This window comes from Mesoplodon mirus (assembly GCF_964341445.2).
Source record: "Mesoplodon mirus genome assembly, chromosome: 8".
NCBI classification, from domain to species: Eukaryota; Metazoa; Chordata; class Mammalia; order Artiodactyla; family Ziphiidae; genus Mesoplodon; species Mesoplodon mirus.
Window position 1 is genome coordinate 2911762 of NC_138984.1, and position 14494 is coordinate 2926255.

General features: G+C 52.1%; 1 protein-coding gene across 2 annotated transcripts in view; it reads right to left on the minus strand.

Annotated features, from left to right (window-relative positions):
- Positions 1-6917: 6917 nt before the first annotated feature.
- The window catches only part of UBE2F (ubiquitin conjugating enzyme E2 F (putative)), a 51801-nt gene continuing 44224 nt past the window's right edge, over positions 6918-14494 (minus strand). For both annotated transcript variants that reach the window (XM_082630472.1, XM_082630471.1), the window contains 3 exons: positions 13283-13315; positions 10984-11046; positions 6918-7697 (listed from right to left, as the gene is read on the minus strand). In XM_082630472.1, coding sequence (XP_082486598.1) covers positions 7647-7697; positions 10984-11046; positions 13283-13315 — 147 coding nt within the window. In that variant the 3' untranslated portion in view covers positions 6918-7646. The remainder of the gene's footprint in view (positions 7698-10983; positions 11047-13282; positions 13316-14494) is intronic.

The following is a 14494-nucleotide window of genomic DNA, read 5'->3' on the forward strand; positions in this document are numbered from 1 at the left end:
TTCTCCCCTCTAGCCGTGGCTCTTGTTTTCTTGCCTCTTTGCATACATTGAAATTTTGTATTGATTACTAGGTATTGTCAGTTTTATCAATACCTTCTAGGGTGCTGGGTATATAGTTTAATTTAAAATTTTATTGAGATCCTTGTAGGTTTCATGCAGTTGTAAGAATGATACAGAGTCCCTCACCCAGTTTCCCACAATGGTAACACCTCTCCACACTACAGTACTCCACTCTGTAAGTCTTCGTCTTTGGGTGTATTAGACCATTTACATATAATTATTACATGGTAATAAATCTTAAATCTACCATTGTATGATCTGCTTTCTATCTGTTTCATCTGGTTCTCAACTCTGTTTCTTTTTGCTTGCCTTCCTGTGGGTAACTGAACATTTTTTAGTTTTCCATCTTAATTTCTCAAAGATATAATTCACATACCATAAATTTCACCCTTTTACAGTGTAAAACTTCGTATTCACAAGGGTATGCACCTATCACCGTCTACTCCCACATTTTCATCACCCAAAAAAGAAACACTGTACTCGTTAGCATTCAGTCCCCTCTTCCTCCTCACCACAACCCCTGTCAACAAGCCACTTTCTATCTCTATAGATTTGCCTTTTCTGGGTGCTTCATACAAATGGAATCATACAGCATGTGGCCTTTTGTGTCTAGCTTCTTTCAGTTAGGAAAATGTTTTCAAGGTTTCAGTCCAGGTGGTAGCATGTATCAGTAATTCCTTTTTGCTGATGATTACTATTCCTTTGCCTGGCTATACCACATTCCGCTTTTCCATTCATCACTTGATGGGCATTTGGATTTTCTCCAGTTTTTGACTATTATAAAGGATGCCGCTCTGAGCGTTCATGTACAAGTTTTCACGTGGAGATGTATTTTCAGGTCTCTTGCTTATATAATTAGGAGTGGAATTGCTGGGTAAATATGGTAATTTTATATTTAACCTGAGGATTCCAATTTCTCAGCATCCTCAGCAACATCTGATGCCTGGTTGTTTTGTTTTGTTTTTAATTTAAAAACTTTTATTTTTTGGGCTTCCCTGGTGGCGCGGTGGTTGAGAGTCTGCCTGCCGAGGCAGGGGACACGGGTTCGTGCCCCGGTCCGGGAAGATCCCACATGCCGCGGAGCGGCTGGGCCCGTGAGCCATGGCCGCTGAGCCTGCGCGTCGGGAGCCTGTGCTCTGCAACGGGAGAGGCCACAGCAGTGAGAGGCCCGTGTACCACAAAAAAAAAAAAAAAAAAAAAAAAAAAACTTTTATTTTTTAAATTTTAGCCATCTTTGTGGGTGTGGTCTTGATTTGCATTTCGCTAATGACTAATCATGATATTGTTTACAGTATGTATAGTTCATCTTTGTCCCTGTTCCTAGTACACAGAGATTAATCCAGTCCCGTTGCTCCATCTTAGCCACAAGCACGAGTCCTCTCTGTCCTGTAATCCCCTGTCTGCAGATGGCTTTTGTCTCTGTTGTCCTTGTCTGCATTCTGGGAGAATTAATCAAGTTTGTCTCCACATCATTGCTCTGTTTTCCCAGGATCAGTCCTGCCCTGTACTGTTGTGCATTTATTATTATGGTTATAGTTTCATTCTGTTGCCATTTCATCTTAGCCTGTAGTCTCCTTATGAATTTTTCATTCTGGGTCAAAGGTGCTGTTTACTGCATTTTCCTAAACATGTGGACTTCTTTTCCCCTGAAGAAGTTTCTTTAAATCCTACACTTCATTCCCAGCTTCATGTTTATCCTGAGTCTGCTGGATATTTTTCCTTCTTTCTCTGCAGGATTTTCCACGGAGCTGTTTACTCAAGCTAAGCAAGCAGTTCAGGCATGGCATCTGTCAGCTGAAGGGCAGGTGGTCTGCCGGCCCGTGGGGCCTGGGCCTGCCGGCGTGCCCCGTCTCCGGGCAGGGGCCTGTCCTGAGCAGGCCTGCCTCTGGCGGACTCGTGCTCTGAAGCTCCTGCTACATCTACTCAACGTTAGTCATCACAGCGTAAGAACCTACTCAGTTACTGCCGGGTGACTAAGGTGAGGCTGTGTGCTCCAGGTGCTGACCGATGCCCGGGACAGGCAGAAATACATCTGCGAGCCAGCGTGGACCACTTCCTCGGTGCTTCCTGAAGCCTGGGCGAGATGAGGACACTCCAGGAACTGCCCATCTGCCTGTGAGACAGGCTTCACGGGGGGCACCACCTGAACTGAATCCTGAAAGGAGTCCCAGGAGGGAAGCTCAGAGTCTGGGGAGACCGGGCCTCACCACAAGGTGGGAAAGCACTGCTCTGAGGCCAGGGTCCCCGGCACAGTGGCCGGCAGGGTGGACAGGCCCAGTCACAGTGGGCTCCGTGTGCCAGGCCCAGGTGCTTCTTCTGGATGCGTGGGAAGACGTGGCACGGGACGGACTCTTGTAGGAAGCCCTCTGGCAGCACGTGAGGTGGCCGCCCCACGTCTGCTTTGGTCTCAGCCGGCTGTGGCCGGGCCTTCCTCCACTGCTGCTCTTCTGCAGAGACTGCGGTCCGTGTCACACCCCGGTCACTGGCCTGGCGAGACACCAGCGACCACACTGGCTCCACAGTCACAGCGCTCGCCCGGGACACAGGCTTCCTCTGCTCAGACTGTAACCTGAGGTTGACACTGCTTCGGCATAGGCTGCAGCAAAGGCTCTTTTTCCCGAGCGCTGCCCCCAGCTGTGGCTCCCAGCCTCACCCTGGTTGGGGGAAGGGAGGACGCAGGTGAACAGGGGCACTGAGGTTGGAACAATTTTTTAAAAAGAGCTGTTTGGTAACGACTGGCGTAAGAGACAAAACTATCTTTGGCCATCAAGCACCGCGCATCTCCTGGGAACGATGCGTCGTGAGGAAGGTGAAGGCTGACACCGAGGCGATGAGGATCCAGCGCCGAAAAATACAACGCAGATGAGTGAGTCCTGCCAGGCGGAGAGGAGACCCAACAGGCCTCACTCGGGTACAGAGCAGGGGGAGCATCCCTGGATGTGACCTGTGGGGGGCCACACGAGGTGCCGGCCCATGTGCAGCCAGTGCTAACGCTCTCTCCGGACCCCTGGCCCCGGACCAGCATTTGTCCTCGACTGCAGTGCACAGGGCCTGTCCGTAGTCTCCCCTCCAGCACCGGGAACTCGTGGGACATGGATTATTTCTTCCAACTGGCCATAAGTTAAAAACCAAACCAAAACCAAACCTAAAGGAACAGTGAATTTACCAGAAGGGCTCTGGCCCAGTGCATTTGGTAATGAAAGTGAATGAGACCTAAGATGGATATTTAAAAAGAGATAATTCAGTTTATACAGCTTGACATGAATAAACAGACATTCTTAACAATGCAAGGTCCCCAAAGGCCTCTATCATGGAGTTTTTTGAAGAACTTTTTCAAACTACAATTCTTTCAATAAATCAATTTTGGTAACCCATGGAACCCCAGGGCATGAGCGGTAACTTCAGCAGGTGATATGGACCCCTCTGCAATGGCCCCTCCAGCCTGCTGGATTTGCTTGAGGCCAGGCCACGGGAGCATGGGGAAGAAGGGTGTGACAGGTTTTCTCATTTTCCGAGTTCTTCTTTGGCAAAGGAAAACACTATTTTACTAAAACTATATATTAGCATCTTACTAGACACTTTATTTTATGAAGAATAATGAACTTGTAGCAAACCTGACTTTCCAAGATTAAACATTTTTAGGTGGATGGAAGTGAAACAACCCCGGAACAGATTGCACCACCTGGGAAAGGGTCTCATTAAAGCTGCCATTGGTGGTCAACGTCTTTTTTTTTTTTTAATTAATTAACTTATTTATTTATTTCTGGCTGTGTTGGGTCTTCGTTGCTGTATGCGGGCTTTCTCTAGTTGCAGAGTGCAGGCTTCCCATTGCGGTGGCTTCTCCTGTTGCGGTTGTGGGCTCTAGGCTTGCAGGCTCTAGAGCACAGGTTCAGGAGTTGTGGCACATGGGCTTAGTTGCTCTGCAGCATGTGGGATCTTCCTTGACCAGGGCTCGAACCTGTGTCCCCTGTGGTGGCTAACATCTTGTTGGACTTTTTTTTTTTTTTTTTTGCGGTACACGGGCCTCTCACTGTGTGGCCTCTCCCGTTGCGGAGCACAGGCTCCGGATGCACAAGCTCAGCAGCCATGGCTTACAGGCCCAGCTGCTCCGTGGCATGTGGGATCTCCCCAGGCAGGGGCACGAACCCACGTCCCCGGCATCGGCAGGCGGACTCTCAACCACTGTGCCACCAGGGAAGCCCCTGGGCTTTTTATATGAAAAAAATTCTGCTTGATCTGATAATCAAATCAGCAAAAAGTCCAATGGTAACAGGAATTTGGTTTTTTTCACAGCAGTTCTTTAAAGAAAGAAGGGTGGGGCTAACGGAGCAACCCAGGGAACAGTGGGATTTGTCCCCTGAAGACAAGTAACACATCGTGATGATCACCACTGCCTGGGAGTTTGCCCTCCGAGATTATTTTGCTAAGCTCCAGCATCCGGCAGGACTGCTGAATCCGCTTCTGCTGCCCTAAGACAAAGACATGCTGCCTCTGCCCCCAGATGTCCTGAGAGCGGCCTGGCTGCGGCCAAGCCACGGGGAAGGGCGCTGTCGCCTCCCGAAGTTGTGAAGTCTTCCTAGACGAGTGTGCAAGCCCCGGGAGTGTCACGAAGGGCAGAGGAAGACGTGCACGGACACTTCGGAGCACTGAAACTGGCAAACACGAAGGGACGTGTTCCTCTCAAAGACTACATTCAAAATAGTTTAGCTACTGCAAATGGTCTGAATAGGGCAACGTTTTAACATGAAGTTTGTACTGCAGACTTCTCCAGCCATGTGCAAAGCCCGACTTATCTGAGGTCGGTCGATCAGACAAACAGGCCTCTGAGGCTTTCAGTGCTTGGAGGTGAGGGCAGGTAAAGCAGGGAGTCTCGTGAAGCTACCCATAACCCACGACACACTGCTCCCTGGGGCCAGCGTTCTGCAACAAGGCACAGTGGCTGAAAACACACAGGAGGTGCAAAGACCAGGACTGCAGGGAAAGAGGAGACACAAAGCCGGGAGGTCAGTGCTCAACACCCGAGTTACACTCGGCCCAGCTCCTTAGAAAGGCTGCAGAGGAGGTAGCTGCAGGTGGTGTGTTTGAGGGAAGGTGAGAGGCGAGATGTGAGCCTTCTCCTTCTGAGAGGGCTACCCTGGGGAGCTGTTTCCTTCCAAGTGTGCCTGAAAAACACGCAGCTGACATACCCCATTTTAAACAGTAGAGTCGTGGGGATCCAACTGACTTTCAGAGTCAGCTGTGCCACAGCTTCATTCCCCAGGCCTGCCCCACCCCACCCGGCCCCAGGGCTAGTCTGGCTGGCCAGAGGCTCGGCATCCCACCCCCCTGCAAATCAGAAATCATCAACTGTCTCTGGGCTGGTGGGGCACATGGATGGCAGCCAGAAATGTTACTTTGGCCTAAGAGTGAGAAAAAGACCCCAGGAAACGAAAAGTCCTGGAGGTCAGTGTCCCGCAGCCACCAAAAGGTGCCACGGGCCCCGCTGGCCAAGCACCCAGCACAGTACCACTGGCCCACGGAGATGGGCCAAGCTGGGTGGGCTCCTTAACAAGATGGGAGGGGGCAGGGAGGTAAAACGCCTCTGAGATCGCCACTGCACAGAAAGGGATGATCCAGTTACGTGGAAATGTCCTTTTTGAAGAACTGCTTGACCCCTGATAAGCAAAGTATTTTTCTATATTGTGTGAGGTCAGAATTAACAAGGGATCCTCTCCCTCTCAGTCTGGTGCAGAGGGCACAGTCCTCACCTGCATCACACACGCTTCCATTTCACTTCGGGCGCTGCCGTCATTTCTTCCGCCTCTGTCCGCACCACCAGGGGAGGGTGCCGCCGGGAGAGCTGGGGGATGTGAAATGGCTCAGGCTAGAGCTGGCAGAGAGCAGCGCGCCCTGGGTCACAGGGGCACCAGTCAGGCGTGTGGACGGCCAGCTGCTGCCCTCCTGACCCACCCGGCAGAGGATGGCTCTGAGGCCAGCTGGTGAGTTGAAGTATGTGAACTGGAGCGCCCCTCCCAGGGTGACTGTGCCTGACAGGCTCTGGGCCGCAGAGACGCCACCATGCCCTTAACCAGCCCCATCCTTCCTGCTCTGCACACCTGATGGAGTGGCCCGTCAGCCAGGGTCACCCTCCAGTCTAATGGGCATGATTCCTGGTTACAAATGGGAAGCATGGCCCGAATTCCTCCCCTGCTGATCTCCAGGACAGACTGATCTCCTAATCTGGGATTATGTTATAAATTAAGAAAAACAAGCCAGACTGGTTACCTGGTAGACGGGGGAATCCAGAGGCCTAAGGAGGCTGTCAGGTAAACCGGAGCGTGTTAGGTGAGCAGCAGACGAAACCATACAGATATTTATTTTGCATTTGATTCTAAGGGTTCAGATGTCCAACGCTGTAATAAAGCCACTCACCTCTCCTCGGTGTTCTGACTCTGAAGTGCACTGACCTGACCCGGGAATGGCTAAGTGGTGCTGATTCCTGGCCCTCCAAGGCCTGGGAGACTCACCCCCGAGACAGGGCCCAGAACCAGAGGAACTCGGAAGGCCACAGGGGCGGTCTCAGTAGCATCAGACATTGTTTGGGCCGATTCCTGAGGTCTCCCGCCCCCAGAACACGAGGGTCTGTCTTTCTTGCACAGTGGCTCACAGACACATGACCACGGCAGCAACACCACGCCCTGGGTGGGACTGCGCTCCAGCCAGTTTCCTCGGGGCAGCACGTGAGAAAGGGCTCCCCGCTATGATTATTATTATTTTTTTAATTCATCCAGATCTAGCTTCAAAGGGTCCCTAAACTTCTTTGCCCCATCTGGACCTGGAAACAGGAGCGGATTTTCAAAAGCCAAATTCTCGCTGCATTTGGAGAGAACGAATACTGTGTCTTTTATATTTTCTTTGTATTTCTCTTCAATAGTTGCTTGACCCAACATCTTTCTGTCTGCTCTATACAATGAAAATACAAACTAAATGAGAATAGAAAAAAATAATTAAAGCATTAAATTGTACAAATTACAAATCTGTTCCAAAATATACTTACATTAAATAAAATACGCATTTCAGTAAGAGATCTACAGTGAATGACTATGCATTCTGGGAAGCTTCACGACATCTAGGCAGGGCCAACATTCGTGGAAGGAGCTAAGAGAATTCGCGTCCAATCACAGTTTGTAGCGGGTTTCTGGTCGCCAATCTGCGAGCTACACTGAGCACATCATTAGCATCACCTGTGCGGGGACTGACTGTGGGGAAAGGGGAGAAGCAAGCTCTAGCCTCAATGCCGAGTTCATCACAACTTCTCGAGAATCTCATTAACAGCCTATACAGTACAGTTTCAAAAAAGTAAACATGTTAAGGTAAGCAGACAACTCTTTAGAACCCGAAGCACATTTTCTGGCTGTATTTATGTGGAACTCTCTGTCTACAATGGGCGGTCGTGAAGAGGTTCTTCCTCAGGACAGCATGGTCGCAGGACTGGGGCGGCCCAGCGGGACTGAGGGGAGCCGAGGACGGGAGGAGACTCCCTTCTCGTTTCAGCTGGAGACAAACTGGTAACACACGGTCCACGGCCCCGCAGCCCTCTCCTCCTGTCATCTGGCGTAGCGCTTAATGTAGTCTTCAACTTTATTCCGGAAGTCCTCCTGGGGGGCAGAGGGGAGGAAGGGGGCGTGAGTCAGCACAGGGCGACACTTCAGGGACAAGCTGCGTGCCCCTGAGCCAAGGACCCCCGCCAGCTCTCGGGAGGTGTGCAGGGTCCGGCCTCCAATCCTCCAGTCGCCAAGGTGGCAGGAGACTCAGAGACCCACAGGGCTAAGTGCCATCTCCCTGCCACTCTGGGTGCCGGGAGGGGACACAAACAAGCTCGGGGCAGAAGGGAACCGAAGACCCTTCGTTGTGCGAACGGGGAGAGTGAGATTCACCAGTGTGGTCAAGGTCACGATGAGGGTCCGGCTGGGACTCTGGACCACAAATGGGCATGAGCCTTGGCTGCTGCTCTCAGGAAGAACCTTGTGTCCTGATCTGTCTCCCCAGGACCCTGCTACTGTGGCCCAAGTGCAGTCCGCCATCAGGGTGACCACCCTGCCTGAGAGGAGAGGCGGGCTTGCTACAGAGGGCCCTCCTTGGGCATTAAGCAGAGGCCACCTGGGGGCCTGGGCTGATCCCTCAGGTGTAAAAACGCTGTGTGGATGCAGGTATCTTCCAGGCCAGCGCGGACGGGAAAGCCATCTCAGATCTGAGCCAACACCCCAAGTGTGTCCCCAGGTCTTTTCTCTCTAAGGTCAGGAGCAAAATTCCCTGGCCTTACAGGACTAGGAAGGGCCCCTGGGACTGTCTGAGCCACGAGTGACTTGGAGCCTGTCCACCTCAGAACATCCGCCCGCATTGGTGGCGGGACAGCCTGTGACCTGAAGGCGGGCTCTCAACCCTTTCACTCCCACCCACAGCTGCACACAGGGTCCCAGGCTTCAGTCCCATCCAGCAAGAGGAACAGCCCCAGGCCCTGCCTGCTGTAGGGGCCACCCTGGGAGGTGCGGGCGGAACGGGCCTGCTCTCCTTGGCCACGCTGAAGTCACTCTTTCAGGGTGGGGCGGGTTCAGGGAAAGGGGAGAAGGGGACACCTGTGGTCGCCACCAAGTGGCCCAGGACTGTGCTCAAAGGCTCCCTCACAGCCGTCTGCCCACAGCCAACACGGGCTGCACAGAAGCCCTGGCTGCCTTCAGCAAAACTCTCACAAGGTCACCTCCACAGTACCCAGCTGCCGACATACCATCGGCTCCCAGGGAGCGTGGCCAAAGCCCCCGGGATGTGGAGTGACGATCCCAGACACCCCTATAACCCCTCAACGTCTGACCCAGGACCACAGGTGCCTCCGCTCAGCCCTAATCCCCTTTGCTCTCGGCAGTGAGAAGACCATGAGCTCTGGGGCCAAACTGCCCGGGTTCAAATCTTGGGCCCCGCCCCTTCCTTGCAAGTCTTTCACGTCTTGGTGGCCCTGCTCCCTCAGCAGCGTATCAAGGGCAAGGGTCCCTCCTTCGTGGATTGTCGGGGAAACAAATGTGTCTGGGAGCAGGTATGACTGCCTGGCACCTGGAGGGCCACGCAGGGCTGCTGCTATTCCACGTCACCACTGCCCTCCTGCTGCCCTGCCCCAGTCACACGGGGCCTCTGGAGCATCCCCGAGCACCAGGAGCACAGTCCTGCCTCAGGGCCTTTGCGCTGCTGCTGAGGCCTCTGGAACACTCCTGCCTGAGGCCCACGTGGTTCACAACCGGCCTCTACTCACATCTTGTTACCAGAAGGGCTTTCCCTGAGAACCCGACATAAAGCAGCAACACCCATATCTGCGAAGCACAATCAAATGAAGTCTGCTGTAAGCTGCAAGCCTCTTCCTATTTCATACAAAGAGCAGGAAACACCCTTCCAAGCACAATAAAAAGTAAACAATCGTTAACATGTTTTTTCTCCTCCTGGCTCTATAAGGGTGTTCCCTCCCCGACAAGGTTTAGTCCACAGGGGCTACAAGAGTTAGTTAGTGCTGAGTGGGGACATCCTTGTCAGGCAGATGACAATGACAGGTGGAGTCAGAACATGAACAGAGCCTCCTGGGGGCCCGCCTGCAAGGCTTGTCAGCATGGGCGGACAAACGAAGGCTCCTCCTCCCTGCCAGGGCTGCCCCAAGGGTGCAGACAGCTGACTGCCGGCGAGGCGAGACTTAAGACCTCGGCTGCCTCCCGGCCTGCTCAGCAGGACATGGCCTCCTCTGCCCGCCCGACCAGAGGCAGCCGCTGACCCTCCGGGGCCACCACCTGGCTCTCTGCTCCCCGCATGCCGGGACATGTGCTGGGGGGCCCTTCTGCCTGCGCTTCAGGGCCCTGATAAGGCAGGCTGTGGTGAACACCACACGTGGCACGTTTAAAACGCCCACGCACTCTGGCACACAGTAGGTCTTACATGAACAGAAGCAGCTGCCCTCAACATTAAGCACGGCATTTAGATCCAACTTGATGGCCTTTGGAATGTCCTACGTTCAGAGCCACGCCAGCCGATCCAGCAGCGTTAGGTGGCTGACTCCTGGGCGGGGCAAGGATTCGCAGGGAATGTGACTCAGAAAACAAAACATGAGGTCCTGTGACTAAACGGAGTCAGCGCCGCAGAGCTGTCTGCTTAGGCCCGACCAGCTCTGAACAACCTCCAGCAGCCTCCCGGGCTCCCGCCCCAGGCCCTGTGCCTTGTGCCCGCACGCGGTAAGGACGTGTGTACGAAGGGCATTACTGCAGCGCTGTCTGTAGCTGGAAAATAATCCCGTGGAAAAAACCTGAGTGCCCAGCCATAGGAGGATGCTTGAGAAAAGTACGGTAGAGCCACACCGCGGGATATTATTATTCAACAGCCCCTAAAATGAACGAGTGATAGTTTATGCACTGACTTGAAGGGAAAAAGCGAAAATACACGAACAACAAAACAAACACGACCCCATCGCCATGGGCTCGCGTGTGCCTGCGCTCTGGGAGGGTGTGGAGGGCGGTCAGCCCGCTGGGTGGCGGCGGAGGTGGCGGGGGTGGGGGTGGGGGTGGGGGGCGGGGGCAACACCCTTCGTTCTCCCTTCTGTGCTCCTACGCCATCATGCGGTAAAGTGACAGCCGCCTGTTGTAGGTCTGTAGATCACTCACACTGAACTCTACCAGGAAACCACACCTAAAAACACTTCTGTCTGACCCTGGGTCAAACGCTTTTCTGAGACCACTCACATGTATTGTAATACATCACTCATAAATTGTTTTACATTCTAGTCCCATTTAATTCAATGGGATTTAATTCTAGTTAAATTCTAGTCACCATTCTCAATGTCATACTTATTTAATCAAGGGGCAGTAATTATCTTTTCACCAAATACATCAACCTAGAATACTCCTGTTCCTAGCTTACCTTGTCCCTCAAATGATGTTCTGCAGCTTCAATATTCAGTGGGTCATCAAAATTCAAAAGATCCTTAAAAAGAGAGAAACTCAAAGTAAACAATGGGAAGAATCTGTGTTTCTGCTGTTGCAAGTCTTCATTTTATGAAGCAGGCAACAGAAACCTAATCAAATGACAGAACGACCTAGAGAGTTGAAAAAACTCCTGAGAACTAAAGTTCCTTTTGATGCAGGAGCACTGAACGTGAGATACTTTTTCAGAACGGTGATTAACGGTCCACTGTAAGAAGGCAGGGATGTGTTTACTCACGATTATCCACCGTTTGGTGAGGAAACAGCGATCACACTAATTTCTAATGCTAGTTTTGATACTTGGGGAATGACAAACCACTCTTATTATGAGCATTTCTAAATAAAAATCCTATTCATTTTTCCTTAAAAATTCATTTTCTCCTTTATTTTGTGATTAACAACTCTGCCTTCTAAGTCTATGTTTCTATTCTGACTTTGCCTAGACTCTCCCTTCACCTTTAACTCACCTCCACAAGCACGGCACTCACAATCCAGTAGGAAGGATGTCTGCAACCCGACCTAACAACGCAGGATGGTGCCATTGGGGCCAGTGCTCCCTGGCCCCAGGGAACCAGCACCAGACCCTTTCCACCTTAGAAGAGCCCTGGAATGTTACTCCCCCCCCGACCCCAAGAATAACGACGGATTTTAGATTGAAGACCATGTCTTTCCTTTATACTACCTATTCCTCTTCTTAAAGATCAGGGTAGAAACATTGCTTATGATGAGTCACTGCTTTCCAAAGCCATTGATGGATCGCTGTAAAGACAACTGTTATTTCTCCTCAGGAGAAATGTTTAATCTGGGGATTGTATTCCTGATTTGGAAATAAATATCGGTGTGACCAATATGTCACAAATACAGCCAGGAAAAATTATAAATCTCTATGATCATTAGCAGCTGGGAAATTAGTTCCAAGTCCCAGAAATAGGCAAAAATATAAAGCACATATTATATGAGAATCCCGGTGCATATGAAGCCTTACACCAGACCTACAGAATTCTTTATCTTCTTTACCATATATTTTACCTAAAATGAATATATGAGTTGGAATAACCATTATAGACTTCATTAGCAAGTCTGATGGGCTCTTTAGAATTTGGAAGGTTTGGAGTGCTTGGAGAGATGGGGACCCACCAGACGTCCTTCAAAAGAAAAGCAGCACAACTGCCAGGCAGGTTTTAAATCATGCTCCAGCCTCTTCATCTCCTGAAGTAAAACTTCATTCACTTCAATGGAAAAGCCAAAAACAATCACAACAAAACGGCTGAGACCAGCAGAAAACTGTCCAGATGGCCCGGTACCCCTTGGGTATTGCCTTCTCCTGGAGATTACGGCAGGTCCTGAAATCAGGAGGTGTTACCAGACCACCTGGTGACATCAGCCGAGAAGGCAGGGGGGGCAGGCACTTAGGGGTCTCCTCTGAGGCTCTGCTCTGCTGTTTTCACTGGCTGAGGACGGCAGGGTGAGGGAGCAGTCCCACCGTCCTGGGGGCTGTCCAGGATGGGCTCGTTCTCATGGGGGGGCTTAGGTTTTACCAAAAGTAGCAGAGATTTTTTTTTTTTTTGCCCAGAGACAGATCCCTGAAGCTTATTTCTTTCAGAGCTTCTTTATGATCAAAAAGCCAAAACTCAAAGGAACAAATAATACATAGAAAAATCCAAATACCAGCTTTCCCCCTTTCCCCTTCTCCTATGCCTCTTCCCGCCCTCCAGCCCCTGCCTGCGAGGTGCTGTTCTCTGAGGACAGCAAACTTCACTGATTAAGAGAATAATTCTAAGGTTCTGGGTTTGTGAAAAGCCTAAAGGTTGGTGACTACACACTCCTTCTCCCAAACCGAGCTCCTGGGAGCGAAGGAAGCTGTGGACTGGCTGCCGGTGAGAGCGGACAGTGTGAGGTGGGCCAGGCGCTCCCAGAGGGGCCTGCGTGGAGGAGACCACAGAGAGCAGAACTGGCCCGCGCCGGCCCCCCGGAGCGAGGCGGCCACGACAGCAGGGCGGAAGTGGGGACGGTCTGCTCCCGCCCCTCCCGGCCCCAGGACCTCCCAGAGTGTGGCTCCAAAGGCCCCTCAGTTCTTGTCTCACTGCTCTTCTGATTCACAGAAGTGCCAAAGAAAAGAGGGCTTCAGTGCGCCCACGCCGCTGTTTGACTCCCTCGTGTTATCCTTGACGTGATCTATAAAAAACCAGGAGGCAGAGGAATCAAGAAAAGCTTCGGATTCTGGTCAACATACTTACAGTAAACAAAGAGTTTAATCCCCAAACAACATCCTGAAATGAGAAAGAAAGACGAAAACAAGTTTCAGCTGGGGATGGTCTCTAAGAGATGAACCAGTTAAGTCAGCATATAGTGGAGGAGGTTAGTTTTCTGCAGGAGTTATTTTAAAAGGTAGGGCCTAGGGCTTCCCTGGAGGCGCAGTGGTTGAGAGTCCGCCTGCCGATGCAGGGGACACGGGTTCGTGCCCCAGTCCGGAAGGATCCCACATGCCGCGGAGCGGCTGGGCCCATGAGCCATGGCCGCTGAGCCTGTGCGTCCGGAGCCTGTGCTCCGCGACGGGGGAGGCCACAACAGTGAGAGGCCCGCGTGCCGCCAAAAAAAAAAAAAAAAAAAAAAAAAAGGTAGGGCCTAGAAAGTCAATCTCAGGCTCCCCCTTGCAACCTGGGGGACAGCATCCAGCGCAGCAGCTGTTACCAGCCATTGCTCGCTTTTTGTGCACTTGGCACAGACTTAGACCTACGAGTGGTTTTAGTTGGGACAGCGTTTATAATCCATGCCTGACTGAGCCAAAGTGGACATGTGTGGAAAAACGTTACGAGAGAGAGAGGCAGGGAGACGGCACGTGTGATACGCCACGCAGCTCTCAGAGCTTCACAAACAGGCTGACTGGACGCCCACGGCCCTTTCAAGTTGAAAGGTGGGACCATCAGCGTCAGAGCAGCAGGACGGTCACCAGGGAAGACGGGCCTGGCTCAGAAGACCATGCCTTTGTGCTGAAGTGCAGGCTGGGAGCATGGCTGCCCCCAAACCCAGTCCCAGGTGATCGCTCTTCTGGGCAGGATCGATCCCTCAGCAGGCGGCAGAGGCTACGACCGTGTGGGCCCAGTTCACCACTCAGTCAAAGAAGATGGCAAAAGTCAGGTAGCTGCTTACTACTAGGTGAACACTGGCCAAAAGTCCCGACTCCTTCTGATAAAAGGTCAGGCATGGGAAGAAACTGCAGGTGCCTATGGACAGCACCATGGAAAAGCCCTGAGGGGAAGCACAGCCGGCGGCCTCACGTGGGTACCCACGACATGCACCCCTGAAACCCACTCAAGCCGTGTTGGAGAAGCAACTGGGGCCACTTATTTAGTCCCCGTGGCTCCCCTTTCCACCCCCTGCCCCGGCAGAGGGGCCCCCGTGCAGCACACCTGGCTGCACCCTGCCACCCCTTCTCCGTCCAGTGTAAC